Source organism: Hippocampus bargibanti, linkage group LG02 (assembly GCF_051943395.1).
Source record: "Hippocampus bargibanti isolate YZ-2025 linkage group LG02, ASM5194339v1, whole genome shotgun sequence".
In the NCBI taxonomy this organism is placed as follows: Eukaryota; Metazoa; Chordata; class Actinopteri; order Syngnathiformes; family Syngnathidae; genus Hippocampus; species Hippocampus bargibanti.
Genome location: NC_142735.1, coordinates 15701616 through 15716807, shown reverse-complemented (window position 1 = coordinate 15716807; position 15192 = coordinate 15701616). Strand labels below are relative to the sequence as shown.

At 40.1% G+C, this 15192-nt stretch overlaps 1 protein-coding gene and 1 pseudogene across 1 annotated transcript in view; both read left to right on the top strand.

The window, feature by feature from the left end:
* Positions 1 to 15192, top strand: part of LOC148901688 (teneurin-2-like) — a 234314-nt gene that overhangs the window by 78433 nt on the left and 140689 nt on the right. Inside the window, exon 6 of the mRNA XM_088989625.1 lies at positions 9781 to 9831. Coding sequence (XP_088845751.1) covers positions 9781 to 9831 — 51 coding nt within the window. The remainder of the gene's footprint in view (positions 1 to 9780; positions 9832 to 15192) is intronic.
* Positions 8631 to 8811, top strand: LOC148901690 (U2 spliceosomal RNA; annotated as a pseudogene).

Sequence of the window (15192 nt, the reverse complement as noted above, 5' to 3'; positions counted from 1 at the left end):
TGTTATTGAAAATTCGAGTCATTTTAAAATATGGGGGATCTGTTGTTCGACTGGTGTGAAACTCACAGTATAGAATTGAAGGGTTCAATTCCAGCTCTGGTCTTCCGGTGTGGTGTTTACATGTTCTCCCTTTGCCTGTGTGGGTTTTCTCCAGGTATGAATTACCCTCAGGCGATTGTGAGCATCGATGGCACTTCGTTTTTGTGTGCCAGGGAGTTGGCTGGCAACCAATTTACGGTGTTCGCGCTGCTGCCCTAAGACATCTGTGATAGTTTCTATCACACCTCCGCGACCTGGATGAGGATGAACGGAGTGCAAAATGGATGGATGGATTTTATAATCTGAATGATTCAGGGGAACTGTAATGTTCTACTTGATTCTTGATTATCGTTGTCCAAGGAGCAATTATGGTAACAATTATGATGATGCTTTAGTGAGTCATTTTTTATTTTGATAAGGGCCAAGTACATATGTTTTTCAATTAGTTTTCCAAAGGCAGGTAAAACATTCTAAAGTTTTCCTACCTCCCATTTTACTGTCAAGTTTTGGATCTTGACATTTCACTTTTATTGCCCCTCCCAGACGCTATTAAAACAAAGTGAATAGAACGTTGACTTGGCAAAGCTGATAGAAGTTCAATTTGTCAAAGCACCATGGTGAGACAAACAAGTATGTGTGTGAAAAGCAGCATCAGGAGATTTCATTTTGCCAAAGTAGAACCAAAGATTTACTGCCCTACTATGCACTGCCTCATAAAATGCTCGCTTGGAAACACAAGCAGGAGAAGGAGAGCTTGTAAATTCCCACAGTTGCGCCAGATAGCCCCATTCAAACAGCATTGATCAGAAGGAAAATTGATTAAAACATGCATTGGATGAAACACTAAGCTTTGGAATTGATTTATACTGACCAGACAGCTGTGCTCCACAGTCCACCACTTTGTGTTTGTGTACCAAGGTCCACTCATATACCCTGTATTTCTCTTTCATTAAAAGGCCTGAAATTTTCACTCGCATTCCTATTAAATGATAGAATTCAAAAGTAAGTAGCGGCCGTGCACGTCACTTTTCGGCCTTCAGTAGTGCTATGTCTTCAGAGAGTTTTAGGCCAGCAGAGAACGCACTGCAAGCCCTTGGCGGCCCACCACTAGCAAAAGTGCAGAAATATACTGTGAATTACAATCAATATTTATGCCCCCCAAAAAAAATATTGGTGTCACACAGTATTCGAATATGTTTTTTCTTCATTTTTAATATTCATTGGACATGTTTATTTTTATAGATGCAATATACAAAGATCGTAACACATGGATTTGTCTTACCCAACATTGGCTAACTTTGGTGCTGAAGGGCCGTTAATCTGCATGTTTTAGATTTTTATTTCCTCTGTTACTCCTAATTCAAGGTCAATATCAGGTTTCTCGAGTGCTTTCTGTTGAGTGTGGTCAAGACGATTTTTCTGGGTGCTCAAGCAGAGAAGAGATGCTTCCCAGATTTTAGAGATACTTTTTTCATGTTTTCTTTTTAACAAGCTAAAACATTGCAACCAAAATTGCAAAAAGTTTGGATGAACCTCACCCTTCCCACCTCTGCTTTCGAGAACCTGCAGTGCAAACTGTCTACTGCCTTCTCCCCATGAAATCCCAGGTCTTTTTTGTTTCTTTTAAATCGAGCTTGATAGAGTTTGTAGCTGAGGATTTATTCAAGCTTGAAAATTTGACAGAAGTAAACTTATGTAATGTGGATGTGTTAATATAAAAGCCAGTAGTGCTGCCAGGCTCATGCTAAGTGATGTGTGTGCACATGTATCTGTGCAAAGACATTGACTCTTGGGTATGTCAATTTTATGCTTCATCTCTGCTTCTAGATTGCACTGTGCATGTTATGATCAACCAATCAAATTGCATCGTCCTTTCAATCCTACTGCGTGTTTTCATGTGACTTTGTTGCTGGACTTACCAGCATTTCAAATCCAGGTAAGGATTTATTTTTGCCAAAGAAGCGCTCAAACTGGCAACTTTATAATCAAGAGTGTTGGTGTGGGGCTGTATATCAACTGTGAGGTCTTTCTCCCGTTCTCTGTCTTCTCTGTTGAGTGACAGTGAGCTGGAGTAGGCCTGCCGTCACTTTTGGCTGTGCGCTCTGAGATGAAATACGACTCTTGTTTCAGTAGAACTGCCGCGACTACGAGAACGGCTTTGAGATAGCGATGGGTAACAGGTAGTCTTACTGAGCCGCATTTCACTCAGCATTACATACTTGCTCCATTGTTCAACAGCAGAAACAGAAAACATGTGAATGAAAAAAATGACTGAATAGGAATTCAGATCTATTAAAACACTCTAGCTATTGTTACTGTTGGCTCGTTTTCAAATAGTTCTATCAGTTACAGTCAACCTAGTTCATTGGCGTCAAACTCCCGATACAAAGAGCTAAGACAATTGCGATCCCTCCAGGATTGGCTGAAGTTTATTTCTTTAATTACAGTCGTTATGGAATGTGAGTCTCTTTCCAAACAGCAATTCCCTTTGACCTCGGACCTCCAACGCCATTCCATCAAGCCATCAATGACCATCACAAATGTAAATAAAGTGACTTTATTATACAGTGCAGTGTATTTCTTGCATTACAATACAATAACACATTTATTATACATAGAATAAGGTATGTTGTGTGTGGTTTTAATGCTTATTTAGTTGAAAAGTATATTTTATGGAAACCTAGGAACGGAGTGTTCCCATTTTAATGGTTTCCTATGAGAATTTTTTTTGTGATACACACTTTGTGCCTTACACACTCTGTCTGGGAACCAGTTAAGTTCGTAAGCTGTGGTCTCACTGTACATGTAATTTGTGAATATAAAGTGAGGTAGTGTCGTATGTAACATGACGTAGTATAGTAATGCAAAAACAAAAAAAAAAGGTTGAAGTGAGGTCTTGCGGAAAAAAAGACAAAATATATAGTTCAGGGTGGTAGCACAGCATGGAGCATCTACTCAGAGTTCGGTGAGTGTGGCAGTGGGAAGGGGCAGGGGGGGCAGGGCTGGGACGGATTTGAGTCTCTGACTGCCTGGTGGCGGAAACTGTCCTTGAGCCTGCTGGTCTTGGCTCTGAGAATCTAGAGCAGGGGTGGGCAAACTTTTTGACTCGCGGGCCGCATTGGGTTCTAAAATATGACAGAGGGGCCGGGCCAGGAGCATTTGGAGGGAGTGTTTGGGCCGGAAATACTAAACCTGAAGCATTAAAGGACAACAGACGCCTCCAGACAAGTTATGTCCATAATTTACAAAGATTCCACAGCATATAGCTATAGTTTACGTTCTAAGACTTGCGCTAAATATTCACGAAGTCTTGTTTTCGAGTTGATGACGATACCCATGTGACGTCACGTTTGGACCGCCCCTGACCGAGAAAGCGACACACAATGCATTTTGCGGTACTTTGTTTAGTCTGAAAACTTCGTGTTGATCCGTGTTGATGGCGAAATTAGAAGGAAAACACATAAATAACGCCATGGTGAATCGTTGTGTGTTGCACCAAGACAACTATTTGATATTCGCTGACACAAATTCCCAGCTGACAAATCAGCCCATTTCCAACGGAGCTTGGACGTCACGAACAAGGGGGTGGGATATTCTGAAACTGGCCATTTCCGGATTCATTTTGAAGTCATTTTTATTGGTGTTTTTCATTTAACTAAAAATATCAGCCTGCCTGTTTTGGGTATTTTAGATGCTATAAAACGTTTTTCTGATGTCAGTGGGAAACACAAAAAAATGGTGCCGGTTGTCCTTTAGATGTAGTGTCATAGCACAGTAAGAACCCAATTTATTAACTGTCTTTCAAATGTGAAGAATATCCCTGATCAGTTAATAAATTTGTCTCAAGGAATATGGCGTTTACATACTATTTCGCAGATACTTGGAGGAGGAAATGGAAATAGATTAAAATAACATATGCACTGTGATTCATCAAGATTGTGTCTGTTTTTAATAGGTTTTCATTGAAGGGGCAAAGTTAAAGAAATCAACATTTATTGAAAAATGGAATCACTTTCAACATTCAAAACATATTATTCCACAACGAAATATTCAAGCTCAATAATACCTACTTGTGTTAAAATTCCGCCAAATCATAGATGGTTTGTCCTGTCCGCGCGCTCAACAAACTCCTCACTGACGCCCTCGCCTTCACGCGCAAACAATACACTTGTACCGTCGCCGAGCACACAGACATAGGCTACCTGCAGTGAAATTTGCATACTCGGCACGGCAGCCAATCAGAAGCCTGCTGCTTTCTTCCGGACTTTCGCAAGCGTTATAAAGTCGTGCAATTGCATATCATTTTCCAAAATAGATGCACAGAACCTCATCCCAGAAGAAAGATTCAAAAGAAGCTAACAACATATGTGACGCTACAAAACGTAAATTTACATTAAACAGTGACTGTAAAATGTACGTGAGACTTATGAAGGGGGCTTAGTGGCTCGTAGGAAGCAATGCAAACGTTGAATTGTGCGCCACAATGACAATCGACTTCTGCAGCAAAATCTAGCCATGCACATTTACCGTAAATTAAGCAAGGTAGCATTTGTAGTAGGTACATTCTTCATTTAAAAAAAACTATACTTTGTGACAATGTTTTTAATGTGATTAGTTCTCACATTGTCCTTCAAGTTGTGTAAGATGGGGCAGGCAACTTTTCAGTTATCTGCCCTGTTGTCCGCTAACTTTTTGTCATGAATTTCAGACACTGTTTTTGCTATAATTTGGGCAGGTTCGGCGGGCCGGATTAAAAAGCCCAACGGGCCGTATGCGGCCCGCGGGCCATAGTTTGCCCATACCTGCTCTACAGTCTCCTACCCGATAGCAGCAGGCTGAAGAGGCCGTGGGAGGGGTCGGTTGGATCGCCAGCAATCCTGATGGCTCTGCTGGTGAGGCGGGTGTTGTAAATGTCCTGAAGGGGGGGAGACACCGATGACCTTCTCAGCTGTCCTCACGATGCGCTGCAGAGTCTTACGGCAGGACACGGTGCAGGCGTCGTACCACACGGTCATACAGCCGGCCAGTATGCTCTCAATGGTACTGGGGTAGAAGGAGGTCGTGATGGGGGTCGGGCTCCAGTTCTTCTGAGCTGCATGTGTAGCCCATAACTTTCAGTTATGGGCTTTTGAAGGATGGACGGGAGCCAAGAGTTTAATGCATGGCAATGCTGCATCTCTGTGTTTATACTGTACTTCCACACACTTTAAGAGAAGCTATAGCCACAAAGGTACAAGCTGAATAAGCTCAATGGAGCAGTCAAGGGAGCAACCAGCAAATCAGGTGGCATCTTATTTATACATGAATCCAAATCAAAATGAGTTTTCAAAATCGGGGGGATTTTGGGCAGGTCGTAATATACACAGGGGTGTGTGATATTTAGTAGCTGATGTTATATTTTGGGTTAGAGTATATGCCATTGTTCCTCATGGCATAATATTTAAATGCTTAGGTCTATTTATCCACTGTGAAGTCAGACATTTCTTGCCAATGTTTCCAGTTGTCTTTTTTTCTTACAACACTTTAAGCAGCACAATCCTTGTTCTCTAATTAGAAAAAAAGCAAACAGGCAGATACTAAGCTTTTAATTATCAGTGGCTTTTGTTTGGCGAAATGAATAAATATGGTGCTGCTGCCATTTGTTATTTTTCCCGAGACAATGTTTTGTCTTTGAACCCACTCTCCAATTCTTACATACTTCCTTGATTGTGTGAAGTAAATTACATGAAGAAATAACAACATTTGCAGCGGGCCCCTCCCCTCCCTACTCTGCGGACTCACTCACCTGTTCCTCATTCCGTTAATTGTGCCTTCTGGCTATAAAAGCCACCCATACCGTTTGGTCAGTGCCGGTGTATTCTCTGAAGTTCCCCGTCACCCAGCTGCACGCAGGGGTGTTTCACTGTCCCCTCCATTGCCTGATTTCCAGTTTTGCCTTATGTGTCTCAGTAAAGACTCTTATTGAATCACTGTCTCCACCGTGTATTTCGGATCCAACCCTTACTACTTCCCGTCGTCCCTCGAGTTCTGTCACCACTCCTCGAGCGGACGTGACAAATACATTGGAGAATGGGTTAGATCACACGCATGGACAGTGTTCTCCTACCTTATGTGCACGAGGATTTGACTGGTGCTTCAGTCAGGTATATCAGCAGCTAAAGTACAAACTCAGCTCGTATTATGGGCATAACTTATGTACACAATGCGGCTACCTGCACCAGAAGGCAGAAGTTTTCAGCAAAAGCAAGGCATCCTTGAGGCAGTTACGCTCATCTCCCATGTCTTGTTCGTTAAAATATGCTTTTCATGGCGTTTGTTTTTAATATCACTTGCGCAGTGTGTCTCATCTCCAACTGTAAATGACTCCTCGCACTTGCCTGCTTACTTTTGTACACACCAGCGGCTCAACAAAAGTGAGTATAAGTACATTTTTGAGTGTAAGTACATTTTTGGAATAGCATAGGTATAGCATGTGCATATAGCATATTTGTAATAGCATGTGGAATAGCAATAACTATGCATCTTGTTTGCCGTTTAAAAATTTGCTATGCATTTGTGTTTCTTTTGTTTCCTTCCTGTTGTCCATTTTGTGTCTACCGATAAATTGCACGTTACATGTTGGATCCACCAAAAGATGTGCATCTGCCTTGAAAATATTCCCATCAAGGTGAAATGAATCATATCAAGGTGTATTTTTCAGCACATACAGTATATTTTTTAATCAATTATATGAATTAATGATTCCCCATCAAGCTACACATGTAAAATGTATTCTTCATTTAATTTTACCATCAACCACTAACTTTTACAGTTTAAATTAGATTGTCCGATGTCATTGCCAATTTTTGCACAATGCTTCCCAGTTGCTTGATGCTACTTAATCTTGGTTTATTGTTCACTATAGGTTTTCAAAGACACCCGTTATGGTTGCATACACTTTGGTCCGGGCTAGCTTAATCGCAAGGGCATGCTGATTAGCTGCCTTCAGACAATATTTCGCTCAGTTTTGCCTTTCTGGCTCAATCTTTCCATCTGCTCAGCAAGATAATAATTCACAAGCTAGCATTGAGACAGGTGTGACGAGATGTATTAATGTCATAATTAGAGAATGAAAAGGTGGTGCTAAATTTAGTCTGGCCTTTCTGTCCAACCGCTTTTTCAACTGAGGATGCTCAGTTACCTGATTGCCCATCATTGCTTGCTTCTTGGCAAGTTAAAAGGTTTCAACGACATTCGATGAGAAGGACCCGCAACAGAAAATGTCCTATCCCCTCTAACCCTTCACTTAGTCTTTGGTACCTCTAATACTGTCTGGACCGTTGACTAAATGGCACCAGGCAGGTGTGTAGAGGCAGAGAAGGTCAGAGAGTTAAGGTGGGGTGAGACCATTTCACGGTTTGAAAACCAACAATCAAATCCTCAAAAGAACTCTAAAATGTATTGGAAACCAGAAAAAGGATGACAAAGTCGACGTGATGTGTGCTCACACTTCCAAGTACCTGCCAGGAGGCTAGCAGCAGAACAGACTGGAGATTTTTAATGGAGGATTGGCTTACAAAGAGGTTTTACTTTCGCCGGCTGCCTAAGATGAACTCAACTACCCATCTTTCCACCAGTCATATAGTTGACTGTGCTACCTGTCCTTCAAATTCTAGAAGCACTGATATTGTTTGGCTGATGGGATCATCACCAACACTTTTCACCTCAGGGTCTCTGCCTGTGTCTGAGTGTAAATCAGCTTATGTGTATGTGTGTTGGAAAGCTTCACACATTCGAGTCTAAATGAGTTTCCAAAGAACAACGCAATATTTTAGCAATTCTCATAAGGTTTGTGAATGGTTTAAGTAGGGCTTCAATTTTCTTGGAAGCTCTAAAATTGCATTGCTGGATCGACGGCATCACTCTTTTTTTTGTAATTTGTACAACTAAAAGAACAATTGTTATGAACAATTTGTTTGTTCTTGTTTTGTTTGTGCATCCTCTGTCCAGTTATATATATATCAATATATATATACAGTAAAGTCTTGTTATATCGATATCGGATATATCGATAGTTCCGGTTATATCGATACAATTTCTATGCACGCACGGAGAAAATTACATGCAAACAGGGTCGGATATATCGATAGTCCCGGTTATATCGATATTTTTTTGGACTCCCTTGAATATCGATATAACGAGACTTTACTGTATATATATATCTTATATGTATAGTAAAGTCTCATTATATCGATATCGGTTATATCGATAGTACTGCTTATTACGGTACTATTTCTATGAACGCAAGGAGAAAATTTACATCCCACAGGATCGGATATATCGATAGTCCGGTTATATCGATATTTTTTCCGACTCCCGAGAATATCGATATAACGAGACTTTACTGTATATATATATATATATATATATATATATATATATATATATATATATATATATATATATATATATATATCCGTGCTGTTCCTAGCAGTGCGCTTTTCTGGACCGAAATATCTGATGTTGTTCCCGGGATCTGTTGCAACCACTCGTCCAGGTTCTCCGACCACCACAGGCACGACTGTCACCTTTACCTTCCACTTCCACAAAAGGCCGCTTCTCAGCCTTTTGGCTAAGATCATGTGTATTATATATATATATATATATATATATATATATATATATATATATATATATAAGTATAGTATATGAGCGAGAGTGTTTTTCTCCTGTATCCAACAAAGTCACGAGCGCTAATAATTGCCCAGGTGTTAAGACTGCCGCGCAGTCTACTGGCAACACACCACTCCATCAAACCTCGACTTTAATCTTGGTCATATATCACAAAGCAGGCATTAGAGAGTCGTACCGTGAAACTCCAACTGCACTTTTTCCCCCCACTGAAGTTAATGCTGGAGTAAGGCAGGAACTCCTAAGTTATTGAGTCAGCAGAGTGGTGGTGACTTTTACGCTCCGCTGTACGTCCCTTGGTGCTCACTGATCTCACTCTGAGTTGATGTGCTTTCTAAATGCCTTGCAAAAATACTATTGACTGCTCACCATGGAACATTTAACAAGGACAGAATTTCTGACCAAGGAGGGTGGATATTTATATTTTAGTGATGGACAATTTAATCAAGATCCAAAACAGAAAAGTATACATGGACAATAAATGAAGAGAAAAGTGCAGTCGGATGGGAGATGGTTTGATCATGTAGGCAAGATGACCAATGTCAAACACTAAAGCGGTTCGTGACTAATTGGCAGCATGAAGTCATGATAATCATCAGGTAAATGCAGTTGCCGGCCTAGTGACATATTGTTGTCGCCAGACTTTTAAGTCGCTGCCTGCTACACTGCTGCTTTAATAGAGAATTTAGTGGATTATAATGGCCTCTCATGTCATCATCAAATATACCAGAGAGCAAGACGATGGGGAACAGAGCGAGAGAAGAAAAATAAGAGTCCTCCAGTCAATTATAAACCATCATATTTACTTCTGCACGGTGCTTAAAAGTTTTAGACTGAAATTTAACGCTCAGGGCTTTGCTTTGTAGGGGAGATTTATTTTCAGAATGTACATGAAGGTGTTGTCTGTGGCTGTTTTGATCCATTTTAAATACATTAAGTGGAGCATTATTTGTTGCTTAGTTTCCATTTCATTTTCATTATTTTCCATTTATACCATTTCATCCTGTTTTGATTTCGCATAATGTTTTGTGTTTGTTTTTCTTTTTTCCCCTTCTGTTCCTTTCTCTTCAGTTTATCTAGATGATGAGGAGAAGGATGATCCATTTGGAGACTATGTGATCAGTAAGTCATGGCTGCTAATAGCCTCCCTTAAATATCCGGCCAACACCTAGGTTTATGTGTTTATTTTGTGGTTGTCTTTCCTGTGATGTTGTCCCTCTGTAATTGACCCCTTTTGTCTATTTATATAGTTGATACCTGGATAATAGAGGCAGTTGCACTGTGTGTAATAGCTTTTATCTGGGCTCCAAATGTGAGCATAACATTATCCTCCAGTCTGTTGAAAAGCCTTTTAAGGTATGAAAATCCCTCATGTTGTTATAATTGTCCTAAAATGTACATCACTTCAGCACACCCGACATTGTTCCATTACATTTTGTTCAGATGCCTCACCGGGGAAAGATCTGGGGATTTCAGCAAGATGATACAATAATTTTGTTTCCCCAGAATTCTTGTAAGTACTCTTAAGAATAAAAGACTAAAAAAAGCACAGTTGCCCTCCAAATGATGACTTGAGTGAAAATAAAGGTGAGCAGATTTGCAAATGTTGAGATATCACTCTAATTTAAACAATATTTAACAATATCTTCCTGACACGCACTATATTAAAAGTAAATTCAGCCACAAGAAATTTTTTTGCACACCAGGCACCGAAAGTAGATATGAACAGCAACAACACCTTTCTGAATTACATAGCTGATTTGTTTCTTTGTGCTTAGGCTAATCATAAATTGTTGTGTCTCTTCTGATTCTCCTTTCTACCATACTTAAACGAAACAATTTGTTTTGGGACACATTCCTGACTTGTAGATAGGCTGAGTGGGATCAACCACTCAGCCTAATAGTCTGCATGTCCGGCCAAAGTTAACTAGCATCGGCTTCAGCACCCGCACGCGCGATCATGTTTCCTGAAAAGCTTGTTGCAAATGGATGCATGGATGGATGAGAACTTTCATTCTGTGTTATATGTTTTGTGCAACTATTAGACTGCTTGTCTTGATTAATGAAGTTGATTTGCTCGGAATTATGCTGACATTGTGATAGAGTCGTGACAACACACGGGGCAGAGATGTCACTGTTGATTGTGATTGTGTAAGCCTTTATAGATGAACACATCAGTAATAAGTAGCTAAATTTAATGTAAAATAAACATTTCTTCTCCAATATGAAATTTAAGTCAGAATGAAAAGCATGCAACGTTATCCAAAAAGTTATTTTAATTGTAACAGAGGAACACAAAAGCAAAAGGGTTTATTGCCTACTTACGGTTGGAAGAAGATTTTCATTTTGATTTATGTGGTGCACACACATCTGGGCATAGATGAATCTCTTTTCTTCTTTGTGAGAAAAAAAGTTCATTTCCATTGCATATCGGCGACAGATTTCTCTGTTTCATTCCCTTGTTTCATTATTCAAATAATTAATCACAAACAGTATAAATAAAAAGCTATGATCAATGAACCCTGAGATGCACTGAAAGAGCAGCTGTGATATTTTTTCTGATTAAAATTAAGAGATTGTTTATCTAATTTTGAGAAGGAACAGTTCTTGTGCTGTCACTTTATTGCTCCAAAAGACAAATAAAATTAAATTAGAATCTGTGTCATCATTAATAAAAGAAAATCATTTTCTTTTTTTTCTGAATAATTACAACAGTCTGGTAGATGTTTATTTTGTTTTTCCTTGAAAATTAGAGGCCAATTTGTCAGGCAATAGAAAACAATAGAGTCGGGTGAGAGAATAGTGAATAGGGCAAAGGTTTGATAGATTCCAAGAAAATCAGGGATGAAGAGAAAGGATAGAGTTAAAATCAGATGATAGAAAGAGGGTCAGATTGTGTGGGCAAGATTTTCGTAGACTCAGCCATAGGAAGGAGAGTAATGGATAAAAAGGTGGGGGTGAGCGGCTATATGGAGGAGGAATGATTGAGAGTCCGATTGAGATTTAACAGTGCAGTTAAAGCGATGGCTGCGGATTAACATTCAGTGACTGTCTGCGAGCGCCTGGATTATCTCTGAAATCCTGCCGAGCTCTATGGGGAGTCCAGCACTGCCAGGGGGATTGAGACCTATACCGCTCACTGTATGTGTGTGTCTCCGCTGAGGTGTGGCAAGTGGAAAGCGACCAAGATTCCAGCTCCCCCACTAAGCAGCGTTCTAAGTAGCTTGATATAACTGCCCTATAGGTGGCACAAAGAGGATGTGGCTGAGCTCAATTTTTTTAATTCGTAATGGCCCTCAGTTCACACTGGTTTACCATCCAGACTCCACTTTTTACGCTATGCTGTAAAAGGTTAAAATTATATAATCGCTGATAATAGTTCAGCACATTTCACTTCAGACGGAATTGGGGGGGAGTCAATAAGTAGCTCCACACAGAGTTTTAATCCATATCGATCTGAGCCCCATGCTGTCTCATCGAATGGAGCCCAGTGCTGTGGCCCCCCCACACAGTGTGGTGAGTCGAGGCTTGCCACCGCTTCGTGGTATGTACTCCTGTGATGAACCCCTTTCTTATAAAATGGGTATAGAGTGAGACAATGCTGGAAACAAAACTACATCATGGACAAAGGTCGACCAGAAGCTATTATTGAATTAATTAAGGATTAGGCAAATTTCATCAAGGTCTCCTTGATTCTTTGATCTTTGCAACGTGTCCCCATTGAGACATGTTAAGCTTTGTTTTTTGCAAAGCATTTTTAAGATGAGTTGAGGCTTGACCAAATATTGCAGCCTCTGACTTTACAGTTGCATATTATTAAAATATGGGCAAAATATGCAAAGTGCATCATAATATTGAATTGTCCCAGAAGACCATTTCCACCCATGAAAACCCATTAACACTTGACCGAGTGTCTTAATACTCATTTTTAATTTACAGTACATCTCAATGTGTTGTGGGGGTCATCAAAGGCCATCTTTGTTCACAAATATAGGTGCAAATTGCTTCCTTACTTTATCTGCTACTGCTCGTACATTATTTGCTTACTCAATTACGGTTGGGCAGTTCCATGTTGTTGGGTTATTGCTTTTGATCTGATGTCTAAATGCTAATTATCAGGTTCTTTGTTTCACTACCACACTGCAAGTAGTAAGTTCAAAAGTCCATACACAAAATCTTACGCCACTTGTAAAAAAAAAATGTGTACCACTTTTACAATGGCAAGAGTACAAATAGTCCCCTTGGAGTCCAGTCACAGAAATATCTATGTAGAGTAGACGGTTGTGAGGGAGATGCATAAATGAACTGGAAGCAGCATCTGCATCCTGCCCCTCAAAGTATACCCAACTGGTCACTTTCTTAACAGGAACACGATCAGTAAAGTCCACCTTTGTGTGTTACCCTTGAGTATTGGGTATGAAAATGAATTGTTCTCCAACTGTCCTTTCCACTGTGCGGACAATAGTCCCATCAAACTGTCCTTGGGTGACCGGTGGCATTTCACCCATATAAATCCATGAAGTCATCCTTGCTGTTCAGTCACAGCGTGGATGCCAAACAAAGAAATGGATTCGAATTTAAAAACTGCTGGGAGGGAAAAGGCAAACAAAAATGGCTACTCATGTCAATATTTCTCTTCAAACCGTTTTGTCTCCACTCAATACTCACTCTAATAGCTTGACTTTGTTTTTGTAGACACTCAGATGGGTTGAAAGAGAATAGATGAGTTAATCCAGTTTTCTCATCTTTAAACCCTGATTGTGAAAACTGTCACATTAGATGTTTAATGCTCAGAGCTGACTAATCAGCAGATAAGTATCTGAGTGTGGTCACCTGGACCAAATTCAAAGAGAAACCTGCATTTCATCAATTTCTAAATCTTTGATGAATCGTTTTTCTTGGCTGGAATAAAATGCTGAGATACAGTATATCACTATTTACTGGCCATGTCAAGTTTTTAAGTAGGCTATTTGGTGCATATTGTGCCTTCTCTCTGCATTAAAAGCTTTGGCCATTAGACAGCCGCACACCTGTCCAGACTGTTGCAATCAATAGCACAACCCTGTCACCTTTAAAATTGAATCAATGTTTCAGGGTATGTTTGTCCAAGCCTGTTTTTCAGAGAACCTTTTCAAAGTCATGGCTATTTATTTCAAGGCAGAAAACAATAAATCACCATCATCAATAACAATGCATGCGGTTCAAACGTCCCCAGTTGATCCTTGTAATAAGCCAATCAACGTTCTCAGATGTTGACAGAAGCTTTGTTTGGAAGTTGCTGTTAACTCTGCAACATTAAAACAGTTTTGTAAATGCATAATGTTGTAAATTTGCTCAGGTGTAGTCTTGAAGCGTCTTCCTATCAATCTTTAAAGGTGTATACATGCCAAGTTTGAACCATATAGCAGGAGGCATTGTTATTTTGCAAGACTTTATGCTTCCTGAACCACAGACCTGTGTGGGGGCTACTCACAAATATCAACAATTGGAAGTCTTTTGGGACAGATGAGATGTCCTTTCGCATCCACCAGAAAAGTTTTCCATGGCTGTCTCTCCATCGATGAAGCACTCGTGAAATAATGCTGTCTGTCAAGTTACTGTTCGTATACTATTGCAATTATGACCAAGTGATGGTACCCCATGAACTTCTCAAACCTGCATAATGCAGCTTCTTTGTTACTTGACTGCATTATAGAATCACGAAAGTAGCTGTACTTCTGAAAAGCAGTTGGATGTTGAAAAAAACAAGAAATCAACTTAAACTGGTAATGTCACTACTTCTAACAATGTCACTACCTGACATCAATGAGGACATTCGGACTACTTCAAGGCAAATGGTCAAAACAATAGCATGAAGTCACACACTGAGAGCCAGACATGAAGAAAGATGAGAAGACAAAAAAAGAAACCAACATTGTCGCTACTTGTCTAAGTGATTTCATTTTACTTTCAAATCATCTGTGTCATGTCAGATTGAGTTTTCTCTGTTTTAACCTATTCCTCCTTGCATCTTCACCCTGCGTTTATACATTTACACAAATAGACACACACAGCTATTCACAATTAGCCCTGAGTGTTTTTGACACTGTGCGTTAAGGACCGTTTGAAAGATTGCTGCTGTGGGATGAGAGAGGTATGAAAATTGAGAGATTACTCACTCTTCCTGGTTCACCCACGCACCTATGTCCAAGTTTGCCCCTTCCCCTCATCTATGTCATGTGATTTAAAAAATCCCATTTTGTGTTTTTAGGCCCACACATGAAGCTCCAAGTTTAGAGTGAAACTCGATCTGTGGCTGTGTCTTATGACCGAGTCATTACCTATTACAGTATCTACACAGTAAAAAAAAATGAAATAGACCCTACACAGAGGCCATGTGTTAGGAGGATGATAGAGGGTTGCAGTTCACAGACACACAGCAGAGGCTCATCCTGCACGGCAAATGTGTTCGAGGTGAATTGCCCTCTCTCGCATGCTCCCTTG